At 43.5% G+C, this 21,900-nt stretch overlaps 1 protein-coding gene across 1 annotated transcript; it reads right to left on the bottom strand.

Annotated features, from left to right (window-relative positions):
- Window positions 1-3,294: 3,294 nt before the first annotated feature.
- LOC110487384 (zinc finger protein 239-like) lies at window positions 3,295-9,427 on the bottom strand. The gene is made up of 2 exons (XM_021559316.2): window positions 8,834-9,427; window positions 3,295-3,844 (listed from the first exon to the last, which is right to left on the bottom strand). The coding sequence occupies exons 1-2, from the start codon at window positions 9,141-9,143 to the stop codon at window positions 3,342-3,344; spliced, it is 813 nt and encodes a 270-aa protein (XP_021414991.2). The 5' UTR covers window positions 9,144-9,427; the 3' UTR covers window positions 3,295-3,341.
- Between the last annotated feature and the right edge of the window lie 12,473 nt (window positions 9,428-21,900).

Here is a 21,900-nt window from a genome sequence, read left to right as displayed (position 1 = left end):
GACCATTTCCTCTGGTTTACTTACTATACTACCATTTTCTTCCCTAACTCCCTTCATTACCTTCCTACTCTGTCTGGCCCTAACCGACTTAAAGAACATAGCGGAACAAGTCTCATTATGTTCTAGAAAGCCACTATGCGCACGCTCCAGGAAAGCTCGAGCCTTCTGCACCTGCAGCTCCCTGAGCTGCGCCTTTAGGGCTGCGAATCTCTCCCAGTCAATCGACCCGCCGAGGTTGCCTGTCTCGTACTCGAGTTCAATTAACCTTTGGATACGATCCACCTCCCTCCTTTCCTCCCTTTTTTTCCTTCTACAATATCCTATTATAAAAGCCCTTATCCTCCCCTTGACTAAATCCCACCACTCTAACACCCCCTCGCACATGGACCGGAGGCCGTCAAGCCTCCTAAAGAAACAAAAAAATGCGTCAACGAAAGCCTGCTCCTCCAGTATATCCCGATCTAACTTCCAGTACCCCCTACCGAAGAGGCAGACTGGCGACCCCACCTGCAGGAACACCCCGTCGTGATCCGTGAAGAAAACAGGCAACAGCCGCCCAGACAACTGACCCAAAGACCTGGATACAAAAATGTAGTCGAGCCTCCGCGCAACCCCCCTGGAGTTGCGCCATGTAGGACCGACCATTGCCGGAGTAGTGTGCAGGCCACCATCAACCAGACCATGGCAAGCCATTAGCCCAGAGATGGCACCTGCACTGCTATCAGCGCCTAACCCTAAATCTATATTAAAGTCTCCTCCTATCACCAAGTGCCTGTTTGTAACACACAGGGGCGCCAGACAGTCCACCATCTCCCTCCTGTCGGCCGCCACCTGTGGCCCATACACCCCAATTAACCTATATCTAGCTTCTCTAAACTTAACATCTATCCCCAAAACTCTACCCTGCATTATTACAAAAGTGTTCTCTATTTTAACCTCTCTATGCCCACACAAAATCCCTACTCCTGTTGAGTGCACCCCTCCTATGCCCCAAAAAGATTCCCCCTTATCCCACTCCCTCTTAAATCTACACACATCCCCACCATCCCTCAGGTGAGCCTCCTGTAAAAAACAGAAATCAAACCCCACACCCTCTAAATAACAAAAAACCGCCCTCCTTTTAACATTATCCCTTAACCCCCTAACATTTAGACTAAAAAAAGAAACAGAACTATTCATTTAATTATTTACAACAAATAAAAAAAAAAAAACCCAAAGAAAAACCAGGAGACTCACCCGATGCTCCCCTGGTAAAGCTCCACCGGCGGGGACGTCCTCTCCTCTCCTGACGCCCCCCCGTCCTCCATCCCAACCCATGATCCAGGCAGTGTGTTGGGTCCTCCCTCCCCACCCACCATCCCCCCTCCCTGTTTGCCTCGGGGCTGCATATAGGGGACCCCATCTCCCCAAACAGGAGTTGGGATCCCTCTAGCAAACAACCCACCGACCCCTCACTGGAGTCATCCACTAAAATGCAAGGGGCTGAGGCAAACCGGGAGGACAAATTACCCCCCCCCCCCCCCCCCGCCACTCTCTTAACCCCCCCCGCCACTCTCTTAACCCCCCCCCTCCCCCTCCACCACCCCCCTCCCTCTCACTTCCTGCCAAGCTCCCCCTCTTTATCCCTTTCTTCTTTGGTGAAGGAGGTAGCGGGGAGACAACGTCCCATCCCCACTAACCCCTCCACCAAATCCCTCATTTCGACCTCGAGGAAGCCTGGCAGGCTGTCCCCCCACTCCTTCCCCCCATCTCCCCCCTCCACTCCTCCCTCCTTCCCTCTTCCACTCCTTCTCGTCCCACTGTCCCCTTCTCCCTCTTCTCTGCTCCTCCACGTTCTTCCACCTTATTTTTAATCTCTCCTTCTTTTTCCTTCTTTCCATCTTCTCTCCTCTTTCTTTTCGCCTCTTCCTTCTTCCCTTCTTCGTCCTTCTCCGTCCTTTCCCCTGTGCCATCCGTACAATCCGCATGCGTCCTCTTTCCTCCCCCCATCCCCCGCTCCCCCCCAGCTGCAGACGCGTATGACCTGTGACGAGCCGGGCAATCACGCCACAGGTGTGCTCTTGAGCCACACCCGTGGCAAGCCTTGGGCTCGTCACATTCCCTGGCCTCGTGCTCTTCCGACCCACAAAATCGACACCTCTTGGCACTGCACGAGGCCAGGATATGGCCGTAGGCCATACAACGCCTGCAGAACGGGGGCTGACGTGCATAGTAGAGTGTTCCCCTGTCAGCCCCCAGGGAGAACATCGCCGGAGGATGGAGGTAGCCATCCACACTCTTCGGGGACTCCCTGAGTAACGCCTGGAACCCTCTTCTCCCGTTCCAGAAACCCAGGGAGTCCCTGAGGTACCTCGCTGAGGAGACATTGTCCATGTACCTCCCCAGAAAGGCCCTCACCTCTTCATCTTTCACATGCGGATTGTACATGGTTACGGTGACCACCCTGAAGTTGTTCTTCGCCAGGCTGGTCACCGCATAATGGCACAGGGGTCCCGTTTTCTCCGCTTCCTTTGCCATCTTCATTACTTCGTCGTGTTTTTCTTCTTTGTGAAACGTCACATCGAAAGCCTTCTCATTCGGGTTCCCTTGAAGGCAGAGCACTTCCTTCACCTCTATCCTGAGGCATCCCATCAAAATAGTCCTTCCAAATGTCTCTCTACTCCACGGCTCCATCTCCTTTTCAGTCCAGGCAAATCGTAAGGTATTTGCCATACCAATCCCCGGAACCGATCTTGTTTGCTTGTATTGATTCATTTAAAAAAAATAAGCTCTCTTCAGAAAGAAGCTTCAACCTGAAATGAAAACATATTTAAACCAGAAAGGTGGAGCAACTAACAGTGTTGACTCTCCACATCTATCAAGACAACTGGAGCACTGGGCCAGACACTCTTAAATAGAACCTGGACCAGCTCAGGTGAAACACCTTCCCACTAACAAGATGGACAAGCCAGCACAGGTGTAACACATACTGACTAACGAGCTATACGTGCTAACAAACTTTTTTTTTTCTTCCACTTTTTGTTAAATCTCATAAACAGTAACTATTTCATTTCAGAGCCTGTATTTTGCCCCTGGGGCTAATATCCATATCATGTTGAAATCAATTGATAAGGGGGCAAACGTTTAAGCTTCATTGTGACATCATAAAAATACTCCTACTACTACAATGTTAAAACATTCTACATTGTGACATTAATTCATTGATATCATGAAACAATTCCTTCATGTATTTTCTGATGTTTAATCAGAGATCTTTTATCAGAGTATCTCTTCCCACATTGATTACAGCTATGAGGTTTCTCTCCTGTGTGTGTTCTCTGGTGTACAGTAAGACAGCTAGATTAATTAAAACTCTTCCCACATTGGTCACAGCTATAAGGTTTCTCTCCTGTGTGGATTCTCAGGTGGAATGTCGGAATGTTTGATCTAGCAAAACTCTTCCCACATTGATCACAGCTATAAGGTTTCTCTCCTGTGTGTGCTCTCTGGTGTACAGTAAGACAGCTAGATGAATTAAAACTCTTCCCACATTGATCACAGAGATAAGGTTTCTCTCCTGTGTGTGTTCTCTGGTGTACAATAAGACCACTAGATGAAGTAAAACTCTTCCCACATTGACCACAGCTATAAGGCTTCTCTCCTGTGTGGATTCTATGATGAATTTTAATGCCTGATGAGGAGGTGAATCTCTTCCCACAGTCAGAGCAGCAGTGAGTTCTCTTCCCAGTGGGTCTCTGCAGGTGTTTCTTGACATGTCCTGATGTGGAGAGACTCTTCTCTGCCTCATCACCATCATGAGGTTGTTCAGGCTCCCCAGAGGATCCACGATAGTCCTGTATCTCTCCTGTGTGAACAACAAAGACAGATGATTAAAGGCCCACAACAGCGGTAATCCACTGTAAAAGATGATGCCAACAGCGTAGCCATAATGTTCGACAACAATTGAAGTCTGTAATGGATGTTAAAATTATTTGACAATTGTCTTAAAATTAGCAAGAATAGTCATATTTTGTCTTGTTTTCACATAAGTAGTGACATCGAAGATTGTAGGCTAGAAGTAAGATATTCATGTTGTTGAAACTAAGCAGTGTGCCAGAAGTCTTTTGGTCTCCAATATAGGCCCCTTTGTGTTTTCTAAAATTGCGGCACGATGGCAATTTGATTGCAGAAAGTTCTCCCTGCTAATGAGGAAACTGATAGTTATGGATGTACTATATCTGCCTGGAGCAAAAATTGTGAGCAAAGATTTTACTTTTTTACAATGTATTCTGAATGTGAATGTGGGAAAACTCAGGGGAGTAACCTCCATTTCCAGGTTGCTTATGAGTACATTTCACACTACTTTGGATTATAATTGTAAGGCTCGTTTGAATGTCCTGTTTGCTACAGTATTAAGATGTGTAATTGTTGAAAAATTATCCATTTGGGTGTTGTCAATAAAGTTACGATATTTATTTTTTACATTTTATTTAACCAGGTAGGCCAGTCGAGAACAAGTTCTCATTTACAACTGCGACCTTGCCAAGACAAAGCAAAGCAGTGTGACAAAAAAACAAGAGTTACACGTGGGATAAACAAACGTACAGTCAATAACACTTTTAAAAAATCTATATACAGCATGTGCAAATGGAGTAAGGAGGAAAGGCAATAAATAGGCCATAGTAGCGAAGTAATTACAAATTAGCAAATTAACACTGGAATGATGGATGTGCAGATGATGATGTGCAAGTAGAAATACTGGTGTGCAAAAGAGCAAAAAAAGTAAATAAAACATGGGGATGAGGTAGGTAGATTGTGTGGGCTATTTACAGATGGGCTGTGTACAGCTGCAGCGATCGGTAAGATGCTCAGATAGCTGATGCTTAAAGTTAGTGAGGGAGATAAATGTCTCCAACTTCAGCGATTTTTGCAATTCGTTCCAGTCATTGGCAGCAGAGAACTGGAAAGAAAGGCGGCCAAAGGAGGTGTTGGCTTTGGGGATGACCAGTGAGATATACCTGCTGGAGCGCGTGCTACGGGTGGGTGTTGCTATGGTGACCAGTGAGCTGAGTTAAGGTGGAGCTTTACCTAGCAAAGACTTATAGATGACCTGGAGCCAGTGGGTTGGTAAAGAATATTTTGCGAAGGCCAGCCAATGAGAGCATACAGGTCGCAGTGGTGGGTGGTATATGGGGTATTGGTGACAAAACGGATGGCTCTGTGATAAATTGCATCCAGTTTGCTGAGTAGAGTGTTGGAGGCTATATTGTATTTGACATCGCCGAAGTCAAGGATCGGTAGGATAGTCAGTTTTACAAGGGTATGTTTGGCAGCGTGAGCGAATGAGGCTTTGTTGCAAAATAGGAAGCCGATTCTAGATTTCATTTTGGATTGGAGATGCTTTATTTGAGTCTGGAAGGATAGTTGACAGTCTAACCAGACACCTAGTTATTTAAGTTGTTCACATATTCTGTCAGAACCGTCCAGAGAAGTGGTGCTGGACGGGCAGCGATAGGTTGAAGAGCAAGCATTTCGTTTTTTTTTGCGTTTAAGAGCAGTTGGAGGCCCCCGAAAGAGTGTTGTATGGCATTGAAGCTCATTTGGAGGTTTGTTAATACAGTGTCCAACGAAGGGCCAGATGTATACAGAAGGGTGTCGTCTGCGTAGAGGTGGATCAAGAAATCATCCGCAGCAAGAGCGACATCGCTGATATATACAGAGATAAGAGTTGGCCCGAGAATTGAACCCAGTGGTACCCCCATAGAGACTGCCAGAGGTCTGGACAACAGGCCAGGTCGATGAAGACGGCTGCACAGTACTGTCTTTTATCGATGGCAGTTATGATATCGTTTAGTACCTTGAACGTGGCTGAGGTGCACCCATGACCAGCCCAGAAACCGGATTGCACAGCAGAGAAGTTACGGTGGGATTCAAAATGGTCAGTGATCTCTTTATTAACTTGGCTTTCAAAGACTTTAGAAAGGAAGGACAGGATGGATATAGGTCTGTAACAGTTTGGGTCTAGAGTGTCACCCCGTTTGAAGCTTTCCAATCTTTAACAATCTTGGACGATACGAAAGAGGTTGAGATAATTTTAGAAAGAGAGGGTCCAGATTGTCTAGCCCAGCTGATTTGTACGGGTCAAGGTTTTGCAGCTCTTCCAGAACATCAGCTATCTGGATTTGGGTGAAGGAGACTCTTGGAGGCTTGGGCAAGTAGCTGCGGGGGGTGCAGAGCTGTTGGCCAGGGTTGGGGTAGCCAGGAGGAAAGCATGGCCAGCCGTAGAGAAAAGCTTATTGAAATTCTCGATTATCATGGATTTATCGGTGGTGTTAGTGTTTCCTAGCCTCAGTGCAGTGGGCAGCTGGGAGGAGGTGCTCTTATTCTCCATAGACTTTAGTGTCCCAAAACTTTTTGGAGTTAGAGCTACAGGATGCAAATTTCTGTTTGAAAAAGCTAGCCTTTGCTTTCCTAACTGACTGTGTGTATTGGTTCCTGACTTCTCTGAAAAATTGCATATCGTGGGGACTATTCGATGCTAGTGCAGTATGCCACAGGATGTTTTTGTGCTGGTCAAGGGCAGTCAGGTCTGGAGTGAACCAAGAACCATCTGTTCTTAGTTCTACATTTTTTGAAAGGGGCATGCTTATTTAAGGTGGAGAGGAAATTACTTTTAAAGAACAACCAGGCATCCTCTACTTATGGGATGAGGTCAATATCCTTCCAGGATACCCGGGCCAGGTCGATTAGAAAGGCCTGCTTGCAGAAGTGTTTAAACAACTTTAGTTCATCCCTAAGGGTCGTTACAGTTGTAATTCAGACAAAAACATGTTCTGACCATCACAGGTACATATACCCCACTTTGGACACTCCCCCCCCTTCCCTCCAATCCTTACATCTTCTGGGTCGACAGGAAGAGGGTAACAGGATACTAAACCCTTATTACTCCCTTCAGGGGATCTGACCTGACCTCCTGACCTCAACCCCTCCTTCGCCTAATCCACAGATATAGCAATCCTGTGATCTCCTCCTGTCCACCCAGCACATTCCACTTTCTACAGATCTCACTCCTTTATATACTCTGCGTCTGACCTATCATGTTTTTAATATCTCAATGTTCAAAGTTTAGAATCCAACAATAGTCATAAAGTTACACTCCCTTTCAGTTGGTCAACTTCAGTAAAACATACTATGGGAAAATACAATTATTCCTCATGCAGACCCAAACGGATACTAAATGAAACGGCCCCTGGCAGACCACCCAGACCTGACCCTACAAGATACGTTAGAGGAGGACCCCGCAAGAACGGCAGAATTTACGAAGTCCAGCAGCGGGGGGGGGGGGGGTAACCGAAAGGTTGCAAGATCGGATCCCCAAGCTGACAAAGTACAAATCTGTCGTTCTGCCCCTGAACAAGGCAGTTAACCCACTGTTCCTATGCCGTCATTGAAAATAAGAATGTGTTCTTAACCGGCTCCACCTAGTCAGGTTATATTGATGACTGGCTCCCTCTAGTCATTTGTGTGTCTTATTTATTTAATCAAACAGCGTGCTTAAAGCATCATACGTTCAGTACATATAGATTTTATAAAAACACATGGGGCGATTGGTAGAAATTACAGATGACTCTTGGTTGACCAAGATGTATTTTAGTTGGGGACAACACTAGAACATGATTTTGGGGTTCCCAAGTGGCGCAGCGGACACTGCATATCAGTGTTTGAGGAGTCACTACAGACACCCTGGATCAAATCCAGGATGTATCACAACCGGCAGTGATTGGGAGTCCCATAGGGTGGCGCACAATTGGCCCAGCGTCGTCCGGGGTAGGTAGTCATTGTAAATAAGATGTTGTTCTTAACGGACTTGCTTAGTTAAATAAAGGTTACATTTAAATAAATAAAAAAAGTGTTTCATAACAAACCATTTTTTACAAATCCGTCAAGGCACCAACTTTGAGGAAGGTTTAAAACAAAGGTTTCAAGCCAATTCATGAATGTAATTGAATCTAGGAATGTCTTGCCTTTAATGTAATGGCATGAAAAAAATTGGCTGAAAATTACACAATGACTTAACAGCGCTAATAATTTGCCCCCACAGGAAATCTACACTGGCAATTATAGAATATACTATATAGCCGCAATCTGTTTAAAACAATCATTTTGATCTTGTGGATGGCCAGTCACTGTATTCATTGTGTAGTGAATTCTGGGGGTAGCCCCGAGCTGAACTCAAACCTGGGTCCAGTGACTGTCAAGCCAACACCTTATAACTGTTACGCCAAGATTTCTGAACTTCTTGACGAGGTCGCTTAGTGTTAGGTTACGGTTGCTACAATATCGTTCTCTATGAATTTGAGAGTGGATATACTTCTCCTTCCCCCATCCCTCAGCTCTTAACCAAACCAAGCCTCTGGGCAGCCATTTTGTTGCTTTTAAAAAACCCACACAACCCAGCAATCTGCAGTTCAAACAATAACAAATCTGTCATTCCACCACTGTTCTGGTAATAAAATGATTATGGGGTTGGAGAAATATAACTACTTTCAAAATTCAGAGACAGACCTATGGATGCAAGGACTGACCATCAACATTATAGTTTTAACCATGTTGAGGCTATACAGCGTTGATTTACATTGTTTCTAAACATTAGAGTAAAAAAAAGCTTATTTGGGGATCTGATGGAGTACAACAGTTGACCTAAGCTCATGAGGCATGTGTTATATTCTTCAAGAATCAATAGCTATAAATAAATAAGTCTAAATATGGATGTAGCTATTGCATATTTCCATTTTAACACCAAACATCAGTTCAACTGCAGAGTTTGAGCCTCTGTTTTTAAGACAATACTTACTAGTGTTAATCAGGGAACGGTTTCTCAAAACCATCTTATTGCTAACTGCACCGTTAGAACCATTGGACACCTTAAGATGCGTTTGGGAAACCGGGCCCAGATATCCAGGGTCCTCCTCTTCTTCCTCCTCCTTTTTGGACGGGACAGTCATCTCCCCCTCCTCCTCTTTCAATCCATAAACTGCATCCTCCTCCTCTTTCACTCTGAACGCGTCTTTCTCTTCTTTCACAGTAACGGCCTCACTCTCTACTTCTTGTTTTATTGTGATATCCTCCTCTTCATTAGAAGGAGAGTGGCTTACTGGCCGCATGGTCGGAGATGTTAGCTAGCTAGGCTAATGCTAACTTAACCAGCCCGCTAGCTGACTAATAACAACAACACCGTAAATATGAAATTAAAGCGGATAACTAACTACAGAAGTGGGTTTAAAACACAGTGGCTAATATACACTAAAGCGTCTAAAGAGCTTTCGGCTATTTTGTCTAGCAAGCTACAGAGGTGGGTGACTAACTGTTGCTGCTGCTGAAAGAAGCGAGGCATGCGTCCAAATCTCTAAGCAGTAAACTTCAAAGCAGTGTGCTGATTGATGCCTGTATCACTTTATCAGCAGCACGTCATCAACGACGTCTGAAGATTCATTTAATCGAACAACCACCTGATTGGTTTGGTATTGGGCTGGTTCGACACTGCAGGCGACTGATTGATCTACAAATCACCTCGCATGATAAATAACTACTCATTATGATTTATAAATCAGTCAGCCAGTCACCATTTACCCACAATGCAGCATGGATTTGATGCTCTCGAACACGGCCAGTGGTTTAGTAAATGACATAAAGGCTATGCTGCTACGGTGTGGGATGTCATCTATAATAATGACACAAAGGCTGTGCTGCTACGTGCTACGGTGTAGGATGTCATATCTAATAATGACATAAAGGCTATGCTGCTACGTGCTATGGTGTGGGATGTCATCTATAATAATGACATAAAGGCTATGCTGCTACGTGCTACGGTGTGGGATGTCATATCTAATAATGACATAAAGGCTATGCTGCTACGTGCTATGGTGTGGGATGTCATCTATAATAATGACATAAAGGCTATGCTGCTACGGTGTGGGATGTAATCTATAATAATGACACAAAGGCTGTGCTGCTACGTGCTACGGTGTGGTATCGCATCTATAATAATGACATAAAGGCTATGCTGCTACGTGCTACGGTGTGGTATCGCATCTATAATAATGACATAAAGGCTATGCTGCTACGTGCTACGGTGTGGGATGTCATCTCTAATAATGTCACAAAGGCTATGCTGCTACGTGCTACGGTGTGGGGTGTCATTTAAAATAATTTGGCTGTTCTAAATTCTGTGTTGCCCAAAGCCTTGAGTAATGAACCTATTTTTGAGACAATTGGCTGTAAAGCATCAATGCTTCAGGAAGCTTTGTTTACCCATCATGGAATCTTACCTATTTTGGATGTTGGGGATTTTCTCTGCCATCATTCTGTATGTCTCTGCTCTTCTGATCTGCAGTCATGTTTTAGTTGGGTTTTGTTAGTTGGGTTCTAACTGGTCTCCATTCGAAGACCGTAACAAAAAGTGAGACAACGTGGAGATAAAGAAGAACAAAATATATTTATTAACTGAAGTAAAGTAAATACAATTAACACTGGTGTGTGTTTAGTCAGTAGTGTAAGTGGTCGCGTGTATACATGTGATAATGAGGGGTGTTGAAAGGTGCCAACGCAACCAACCAAAATTGCCACAAAAAATGGCACAACCAAAATCTGCCATTTCACTGATTACCCTCCCGGCTCCACCCACTGACATCCTATTAAGGAAAACAAGAGCAAAGAGAAAGAATTCGGCAGACAGAGTGGGAGGGTCGTCACAGCAGTCTGATGATATACCAGGGACTATGCATGCAGTTAGGTTTGTATGCAGTCTGATGATAAACCAGGGCCTGGTGATGCAGTTAGGTTTGTATGCAGTCTGGTGATATACCAGGGACTGGTGATGTAGTTAGGTTTGTATGCAGTCTGGTGATATACCAGGAACTGGGCATGCAGTCAGGTTTGTAGGCAGTCTGATGATATACCAGGGACTGGTGATGCAGTTAGGTTTGTATGCAGTCTGATGATATACCAGGAACTGGGGATGCAGTTAGGTTTGTTTTCCTCTAACTATTCTCCAGTTTGCTCCCAGCTGCTTTCATAGAACATAGATCACTGTTAAACTAGGCTGCAGAGCATTCCTAGTTTGACAGATAAATCAACCAGTGTGTGAATATGAAACTGCCTTAAATACAGATGTGAAGGACAGTATGTTTTAAATTCTCACTCAAAATATGCACTGCTCAATTTGAACGTCTCAATATAATATTATTTCATGAAAGGAATGAAAAATACATTTGTGTGCAACAAAAAAAAGTATCTTAACTGCGTTTCCCACACCAATCAGCAGACAGCGATGTGCGTCTTTCAGGCTGCTGCGAGCGTAATGTATAATCTAGTGGACGGAACGGATCAACAACGAGTCAGCCACCTTTGTAGCCAACAAAGCCGAAACATTTAGGCTGTTTCTGTGCATATTTGCCTCTGTGTTTTAAATATACTTCTGACATCTAGTTAATTGCCCCCATTTAAATGTTATAGGTACATTGTTAGTCAACTAGCTGGCTTCATAAATTCGCCTAGCACTAAACTAGTCGCTCATGCTAACTGGCTAACATCCCCGATCATGAGCTCAGTGATGTTAAAGAGGAGGTCTGCTGGACGGAGAAAGAAGCTCTAGGGCTGAACATTGTCGTGAAAGAGGAGGAGGAAGAGGTGGATGTCACTGTTCAAATAAGTAGAGGGTGAGGCTGTCACCGTGAAATAAGAAAAATACGTTACAGTAAAAGAAGAGGAAGAGAAAGAGGAGGATGCAGTTTTTGGAGTGAAGGAGAAAGAGGGAGAGAACGGTCATATTGACAGAGGAGTCAGAAGATCTGATTACCACCAGTAAGTACTGTCTTAATAATGGGCACTAACTTTCCAAATGTTTTGAACAAATGTGTAGTTTTTAAGCAGCATGCTACTGAAATTCTATACTTACATTTTGTTCTGTACTATAGGAATTGATGTTATAATATAATGTTAAAGCTACATTTTAAAATGGGTGGTTAAAGCCCTGAATGCGGATTGGCTGACAGCCGTGGTATATCAGGCCGTATACCATGTGTATGACAAAACATGTATTTTTACTGCTCTATTGGCCATATACCACACTTCCTCTGGCCTTATTGCTTAAATGTGACATGTTTTTACCAGGCGCATGCACGCTGACTTCCGTCGCCAGCTGGACTGTTTTCTCTGACACGCTTCCAGGTTAAGTGTGTCAAGAAGTAAAGTGTGGCTTGGCATGGTCGTGTTTCAGTGGACGCATGGCTCTTGACCTTCGCCCCCGAGTCCGTAGGGGAGTTGTAATCACGAAAACGGGTCAAAGTACAAAAATATATATAATAGTACTGAAATTAGACTTTTGTTTTTCCACAACAATAATTCCATAAATCCCAGGAAGAGTAGCTGCTGCCTTGGCAGGAACTAATGGGGATCCTTAATAAACCTTATTTAAACATGCTTATTAGCATCAAAGTAGATGACATGCAAGACTACAAATAATAATAAACTTCTTCCGTTACGTATGATGGAGGCAACTGTGTTCTTGGGGAACTCGACACAATCCTGTCTCAGAGCTCTACGGACAATTCCTTTGACCTTATTGCTTGGTTACCTGTGGGACCTTATATAGACAGGTGTGTGCCTTTCCAAATCATGTCCAATCAATTTAATTTACCACAGGTTGACTCCAATCAAGTTGTAGAAACATCTCATGGATGATCAATGGAATCAGGACCATCTGAGCTCAATTTCAAGTCTCATAGTAAAAGTAAATAAATGTGCAAAAATGTCTAAAAACTCAATTTTTGGTTTGTCATTATGGGGTATTGTGATGTCTTTATGGGGTATTATGATGTCATCATGGGGTATTGTGTGTAGATTGATGAGGGGAAAAATCTTCAATTTTAGAATAAGGCTGTAACGTAACAAAATGTGGAAAATGTGAAGGGGTCTGAATACATTACGAATGCACTGTATACTCCTGGTAGACTTTTCTACCGCTGGGAGAGTTTTATACTGCTGGCAGAGTGTTGGCAGAGTTTTCTACCGCTGGCAGAGTTTTCTACAATTGCCAGTTTTGTGTCATGTGATACGTGGTATAGAAAAATCCGATCTTGGGAGAGTACATGGGAGGCACTATATCTGCAGGTGTCTATTTGTTCAAAACCACTGTTACAGGTGCCCCTCCACCCTATGGTGGGATGGATCATGTCTACAGAGAAACCTAGATTTGAATACTTAGATTTGTGTGTATTGGGTATATGTTGTGAAATTGTTAGATATTACTGCACTGTCGGAGCTAAAACCACAAGCATTTCACAACACCCGCAATAACATCTGCTAAACACGTGTATGTGACCAATAAAATGAGATTTTGATTTGAAGTAAATGTCCTATTTATCAAAGGTGCTTTTGGCTGGGGTCAAAATGACTCCAAAGGATTTGAATTTGTTAAAAGTCCATATTGATACAGAAACACTAATCCATGATTTAGATTTATTAAGAACAAGTTGATTGACAAAGTAATTAAACATTTGAAGATTTTAATAAACCACATTTTGACTATGATAAAAGATATGCCTTTTGGGGTCAAAATGATCCATGTCAGAAGTATGGTTCAGTTCAAATATATAGTGGTGTGTAAAGTTTGTTTTAGATTCTCACTCATTAAACACGAATCAAGCAACACATGCTTATTTTTGAACGACTTAATATAATATTAAACTTTTATGAAATAAATGAAAAATGTGCGTCTTTTAGGTTCTTTTAGGTTCCGGCGACGCTGCCAGTGTGACGTATAATCTAGTATAATCTATAATCCATCAACAACAACAGCTAGTCGGACACCTCGGTAGCTTTCTAGCAAACACAGCTACAACATTCACGCTCTTTACACTGTTTTTGGTGTATATTAGTCGCTGTGTATTAAACGCACTTCTGTCATATGTACTTGTTGACCCATTTAATTATATATTTACTTTGTCAGCTAGCTGGCTTGCTAAGTTAGCTTAGAGCTAGGCTAGTCGTTAATGCTAGCTAGCTAACGACCCCGCCTGTGAGTTCACTAAGCTACTCTCCTCCTGATAAAGAAGAGTGTAATATTTGTGTTGTGGAGAAATGACCAGGCAGGAGACGGGAGTACAGTTAGTTTTCGTTTAGTCAAAACCCCTCGTGCTCTACAGTTCCCGGCACCCCAGTGCGCATGTGCATTTCCTATTAGGTGTAGTAACGTAACACTGCCGTAATGCATTACTGCTTAGTAACAGCACTAACTAATATAAACAGATGTAGATCCCAGATACTACACTCCTCCACCATTGTGTTTAACTCCCAGAGAACAAGGTAAATATGTTAGGTAACTACTAATGCAATATCTGAACAATGCATTCTTAAACATTTTTCAACTACTGGGTTGAAGCAGACTTTTCAGAGCCCAGCACAAATCCAGGGGATTATTCTGCCCCGAAGATGGAGTTTGTGTCCTAATAACTAACCCAGGTAATGTCCTTTTTCTTTCCTTTTATCTAGGACATATTAAAGTGTTTGTTTTACTGTCTGTTACCTCCTTATTAACCAGCTCAACTCACAGGTCAAGCTTTTGAGGTGCCCTTCGCTGTCGAATAGGATATCTCCGCTCCTCCTGGGCTTCCTGTGGTGGGCCAGGTTCGGGTGGAAGGTCAGGCTCTGTCTCTCCCGTACGTCCACAGTCAGGAGAATAGTCCTGGGGGTCGTTATTGTTCTTGTTCTCTCAGCATGTCTCTGCTGGGGCGTTGAACCGTAGCAGGTGATCCACATTTGGCGATGACCAATTTGGACTTGGTAAGTTAAAGGTCCTCTGCGCTGCAAGATCACACCTGAGTTCCACAGGCGCTTAGGGTGCCTGAAATCACGTACCATCACCCTCTCTTCCTCTTTGAATTTGTGAGGTACCACCACCCTTGATCCCCACAGAACACACCTTTGATCAGTGGAAAACTGGTCTTTCTTGACGATGAATGGACGAAGGTTATCGTCATTTACGAAGGTTGGCCAACCGCCTAATGTTAAGTCCAAGACTTTGGAAAGCACGGGGTCTTTCCTTGTTTCCTCTGCTATGTCAGAAGCAGATATGGGCAGTTCATCAATGAGAGAGATCTGGAAGACTGCTCTATCATCTTCACTGTCGGAGTCACTATTGCATGGTAGTCTTGATAGTGCATCGGCATTTGCGTGATCACTGGATCGTCTGTACTCAATCTCGTAGTCGTAGGCTAACAATATCAGAGCCCAACGTTACATTCGAAGTGCAGCAAGGGTTGGTATAGCTGATTTTGGTCCAAGGATGGCCAACAGAGGCTTGTGATCTGTCAGCAGTTGGAACTTCCTTCTGTAGCGGTATTTGTGAAACTTCTTCACTCCGAATATTATGCTCAGGGCTTCCTTCTCAATTTGAGCATAATTTTTCTCACTTGGTGACAGAGTCCGTGATGCAAATGCAATAGGGTGTTCTTCACCTGACGGTAGAACATGTGAGATGACGGCTCCTACTCCGTATGGAGATGCATCACATGCGAGTCTCAGCTTCATCTCTGTGTTATAGTGGGCAAGCCACTTGCTCTTTAGCAGACGCTGTTTGCAAGTCTTGAATGCTTCTTCACATTGTGGGGACCAATTCCACTTTGTATTTGCCTGCAGCAGTTGGTGAAGCGGATGCAACAATGCGGACAAGTTTGCCACAAACTTTCCGTAATAGTTCAGGAGCCCCAAAAAGGACCTCAGCTCTGAGATATTTGTGGGTGCTGGTGCGTTCATGATTGCTTCCACCTTGCTGTTGGTTGGGTGCAGGCCTTGTGCATCAATCTTGTATCCGAGATACTCCATTGAGTCCTGGAGGAACTCACACTTGCTGCATTTCATTCTCACTTCGTATTTCTTCAGTCTTGACATCACTTTGTCCAGCACTACAAGGTGCTCTCCAATGGTTGGTGCTGACACGAGGATGTCGTACATAAAGCACACAACATGGTCTATACCGTCCAAGATCTGATCCATTGTTTGTTGGAATATCGCTGGAGCTGTCGAGATTCCATAGGCCAAGCGATTGAATCTGAATAGCTCCTTGTGTGTATTGATGGTCAGATACTGTTCTGACTCCGGATCCAGCTTCAGTTGCTGATAAGCGAATGCCAGGTCCAGCTTACTGAAAACCTTCCCACCAGCTAGAGTGGCAAACAGAGCTTCAGCGTTTGGTAGTGGATATTCCTCTGGTAGTATGCAGCGATTTACTGTGACCTTGTAGTCACCGCACATCCTGACGGTCTTGTCTTTCTTTGGGACTACAACAATCGGAGCGGCCCAGTCGCTCCTCGCTACTTTCGTGATTATGTTATTCTTCTGTAGGTGTTCCAGTTCCTTCTCTACTGCTTCCTTAAGAGCATAGGGAACTGGACGTGGTTTGTGAAAGATAGGCTTGGTTCCTTCTTGCACTCTGACTTTTGCTGTGAAGTCTTGTATTTCACCGTAGCCATCTTTGAAAAGTTCTTTGTGCGTCTCCAGCATGTTAGTGAGTGTAGCCTGACTCACTGGTTTGTCATTTCTGAGACTGAAGATTTCTCCCCAGTTCAACTTGATCTTTTGTAGCCAGTTTCTGCCTAGCAAGGCTGATTTTTCTCCTTTAACAATGACAAGCGGTAGCGTCCACTCCTTCCCCTCATACCGGACTGGTACCTGGATCTGCCCTAACACAGGAATAGTGTCACCAGTGTATGAAGAAAGGCGGATGGACGCGGGCTGAAGAGGGCACTCTTTCAGTTTTTCTTTGTAGAGTCTCTCTGGAACCAGAGATACAGACGCTCCGGTGTCCAGCTGCATTTTTACTGGTTTTCCCGCTAACTCCATGTTGAGATAGATTCCATCTTTTAGTTGTTGAGCTGTGTACACTGTGAACAGTTCCAATACTGTCCAGTACCTTCCTCTTCTTGTGCTGCGTCTGACACTTTGTGCGCTCTTGCTGTGCGTTTTGAGGTTTTACACACTCTCTGTAAATGTCCAACCTTTCCACAATTGTGGCACTTTTCCTTTTGGAATCGACATTCACTGTGCTGATGATTATCTCCCCCACATCTGTAGCAACTTGGCTTAAACCTTTGAGATGTGGGCTGCTTTGTTCTTGTGTAACCTTGAGGACGGGACTGAAAAAAGTGTGACTTTTGTGAGCTTTTTTCACCACGTGCATCACTGACCTTGTGAACACCTTTCTGACGTTCTGCATGTCCCGATAGCTCAATAGTATCCCTGTGGGCAAGCTCGAGTCCAAGTGCTATATCACAGGCTTTCTTAAAGGTCAGGTCCTTCTCTGACAGGAGCCTTCTGTGATATGCGTCACCTGTGAGACCACATACAAACTTGTCTCGGAGAGCATCATCAAGAAATCGTGCAAACTCACATGTACAGTGCCTTGCGAAAGTATTCGGCCCCCTTGAACTTTGCGACATTTTGCCACATTTCAGGCTTCAAACATAAAGATATAAAACTGTATTTTTTTGTGAAGAATCAACAACAAGTGGGACACAATCTTGAAGTGGAACGACATTTATTGGATATTTCAAACTTTTTTAACAAATCAAACACTGAAAAATTGGGCGTGCAAAATTATTCAGCCCCCTTAAGTTAATACTTTGTAGCGCCACCTTTTGCTGTGATTACAGCTGTAAGTCGCTTGGGGTATGTCTCTATCAGTTTTGCACATCGAGAGACTGACATTTTTTCCCATTCCTCCTTGCAAAACAGCTCGAGCTCAGTGAGGTTGGATGGAGAGCATTTGTGAACAGCAGTTTTCAGTTCTTTCCACAGATTCTCGATTGGATTCAGGTCTGGACTTTGACTTGACCATTCTAACACCTGGATATGTTTATTTATGAACCATTCCATTGTAGATTTTGCTTTATGTTTTGGATCATTGTCTTGTTGGAAGACAAATCTCCGTCCCAGACTCCATCAGGTTTTCTTCCAGAATGGTCCTGTATTTGGCTCCATCCATCTTCCCATCAATTTTAACCATCTTCCCTGTCCCTGCTGAAGAAAAGCAGGCCCAAACCATGATGCTGCCACCACCATGTTTGACAGTGGGGATGGTGTGTTCAGGGTGATGAGCTGTGTTGCTTTTACGCCAAACATAACGTCTTGCATTGTTGCCTAAAAGTTCAATTTTGGTTGCATCTGACCAGAGCACCTTCTTCAACATGTTTGGTGTGTCTACCAGGTGACTTGTGGCAGACTTTAAACGACACTTTTTATGGATATCTTTAAGAAATGTCTTTCTTCTTGCCACTCTTCCATAAAGGCCAGATTTGTGCAATATACGACTGATTGTTGTCCTATGGACAGAGTCTCCCACCTCAGCTGTAGATCTCTGCAGTTCATCCAGAGTGATAATGGGCCTCTTGGCTGCATCTCTGATCAGTCTTCTTGTATGAGCTGAAAGTTTAGAGGGACGGCCAGGTCTTGGTAGATTTGCAGTGGTCTGATACTCCTTCCATTTCAATATTATCGCTTGCACAGTGCTCCTTGGGATGTTTAAAGCTTGGGAAATCTTTTTGTATCCAAATCCGGCTTTAAACTTCTTCACAACAGTATCTCGGACCTGCCTGGTGTGTTCCTTGTTCTTCATGATGCTCTCTGCGCTTTTAACGGACCTCTGAGATCACAGTGCAGGTGCATTTATACAGAGACTTGATTACACACAGGTGGATTGTATTTATCATCATTAGTCATTTAGGTCAACATTGGATCATTCAGAGATCCTCACTGAACTTCTGGAGAGAGTTTGCTGCACTGAAAGTAAAGGGGCTGAATAATTTTGCACGCCCAATTTTTCAGTTTTTGATTTGTTAAAAAAGTTTGAAATATCCAATAAATGTCGTTCCACTTCATGATTGTGTCCCACTTGTTGATGATTCTTCACAAAAAAATACAGTTTTATATCTTTATGTTTGAAGCCTGAAATGTGGCAAAAGGTCGCAAAGTTCAAGGGGGCCGAATACTTTCGCAAGGCACTGTACTTGCCAGCCTTTTCAAAGCAAGGATGTAGTCAGCCACTGTTTCCCCTTGACTCTGACGTTGGTAAAATCTGAAACGTTCTGCAATGAGAATTGGCTTAGGCTTGAAATACCTTGAAAGAGTTTCAGTCAGTTCTGCATAGTTCAACTCCACTGCTTTCATTGGTTCAATGAGACCTTTCAGCAATCCATACTCAATTGGACCCAAAACACTGAGAAATACGTCTGCTTTCTTTCCATCTTCGATTTCATTTGCAGCCAGCCAACGCTCAAAACGCTACAAATAGGAATCAAAATCCTCTTTTGTAGCCTCAAACTCTGGTACTCGACCAATGGTTGCCATTTTCACAGTTAATTGTTCAGTTTCTTATTCCTTGTATTCCTTAATTTTCATCTAATTCTTCACTTCAGAAGTTTCTGCAATTACTTCATTCACTGCACTCATTTGTAATAATGTACACACCGTCTTCCTTTTTTTTTCTTGCCAATATTTCTCCACTGAGATCGCCTAATTTCAATGGGTTCAATTATAGTTTTTTTTATTTAACCACCAGAGGGCAGTGTCGCTATTCTGGACTCCAATAGTCTTGCTACTTGGCGGCTCCTGAATACTGTACTAGCAGTGCTAGCTGTGGTTAGCCTTTTATACTGGCGAAAGAAAATAAAAATAACTGACGAATTACATAATTATTTTGAGTTTCATTACTCACGCAACATTCTTCCCTTCAAGCAATGTCCGTTTATGTAGTTTAATCACCTCGTCGCCACTGTAATATTTGTGTTGTGGAGAAATGACCAGGCAGGAGACGGGAGTACAGTTAGTTTTCGTTTAGTCAAAACCCCTCATGCTCTACAGTTCCCGGCACCCCTAACGTAACACTGCCGTAATGCATTACTGCTTAGTAACAGCACAGTAACTAATATAAACAGATGTAGATCCCAGATACTACAAAGAGGTGGTCTGCTGGACGGAGAAAGAAGCTTTTGTGAAAGAGGAGGGGAGAGAGAAGGATGTTACAATACAAAAACAAGTAGAGGGTGAGGCTGTTACTGTGAAAGAAGAAGAGGACGTTTCAGTGAAAGAAGAGGAAGACTCGTTCAGAGTGGAGGAAGAGGATGCAGTTTTTGGAGTGAAAGAGGGGGAGATGACTGTCACATTGAAAGAGGAGAAGGAGGAAGAAGAGAAGGTTGGAGATCTGTTTAACACCAGTAAGTACCGTCTCTGCAGTCGTTGAACCAATATGCAGTAAAGGGGTTCTACACTTTAATGTTGTTCTGTAGGAATGGCTGAAGCTACACTGTAACGTGTAGAACATCAAGAGTGGACCATCACCAAAACATTAACAATTGATCAAATGCATCCAATGACAATACCTGAAATACTGTAATCCTCAATATCTCTTATTAGATTAGCCCAATATGTAGTCTTAAAGGGGCAATCAGCAGTTGTTACGTCCATTTTGGGATTTATACATTAATGATATGAACCCATTGTTTCTTGAAGAAATCCCTTATAAATGCCTCATGAGCTTTGTTCAACTGTCGTACCCCACCAGAAACCAAAATATACGCTTTTTTTTTACTCCAATGTTTGTGAGTAAATATAAACAAACACTGTATATCCTCAAAACATGGTTAAAGCTATAATGTTGATATCATGGATGGTTGAATTTCTCCAGCCTCATCCCTCAGCTTTTTACCGAAACGGGCATGAAGTACGCTTTGTTATTGTTTCTACTGCTGATTGCTGCCCCCGTTACTCCTCAAGGTCCGAGGACTGTATGTTATTTTCAGAGATAGACTGGCTCTGGCAACTAAAATAGTCCAATATAACATCTAAATGTGAATTGATTCTCAATTGCGATATGTTTCTAGAAACACAAATCGCTGTACTTTCATATCACATCAAAATCATTTCAAATAATACTTTCATTACACATCAAAATAGGTAACCAGTTGTGACGCCCCAAACGGTAAGCCAAATTAGTTTCTCGTAATTTCTCCTTCCTTCAGGCTTCTTTTTCTTCTGTGGACTTTATATGGAGGTTGGCAACCAACTTTAAGGTGCATTACCACTATCATCTGGACTGGAGTGTGGACCTCAGTTCATCTTTTAATCACCCACGTGGGTATATACGAAGACAGTTAGGAAGAGGGCACAACAAAAGCTTTTCCCCCTCAGGAGACTGAAAAGATTTGGCGTGGGTCCCCAGATCCTCAAAAGGTAATACAGCTGCACCATCGAGAGCATCCTGACCGGTTGCATCACTGCCTGGTATGGCAACTGCTCGGCATCTGACCCTAAGGCACTACAGAGTGTAGTGCTTACGGCCCAGTACATCACTGTGGCCAAGCTTCCTGCCATCCAGGACCTACAGTGCCTTGCGAAAGTATTCAGCCCCTTGAACTTTGCGACCTTTTGCCACATTTCAGGCTTCAAACATAAAGATATAAAACTGTATTTTTTTGTGAAGAATCAACAACAAGTGGGACACAATCATGAAGTGGAACGACATTTATTGGATATTTCAAACTTTTTTAACAAATCAAAAACTGAAAAATTGGGCGTGCAAAATTATTCAGCCCCCTTAAGTTAATACTTTGTAGCACCACCTTTTGCTGCGATTACAGCTGTAAGTCGCTTGGGGTATGTCTCTATCAGTTTTGCACATGGAGAGACTGACATTTTTTCCCATTCCTCCTTGCAAAACAGCTCGAGCTCAGTGAGGTTGGATGGAGAGCATTTGTGAACAGCAGTTTTCAGTTCTTTCCACAGATTCTCGATTGGATTCAGGTCTGGACTTTGCCTTGGCCATTCTAACACCTGGATATGTTTATTTTTGAACCATTCCATTGTAGATTT

This window comes from Oncorhynchus mykiss, chromosome 13 (assembly GCF_013265735.2).
Source record: "Oncorhynchus mykiss isolate Arlee chromosome 13, USDA_OmykA_1.1, whole genome shotgun sequence".
Lineage (NCBI taxonomy): Eukaryota > Metazoa > Chordata > Actinopteri > Salmoniformes > Salmonidae > Oncorhynchus > Oncorhynchus mykiss.
This window is presented reverse-complemented; position numbering and strand designations above follow the sequence as displayed.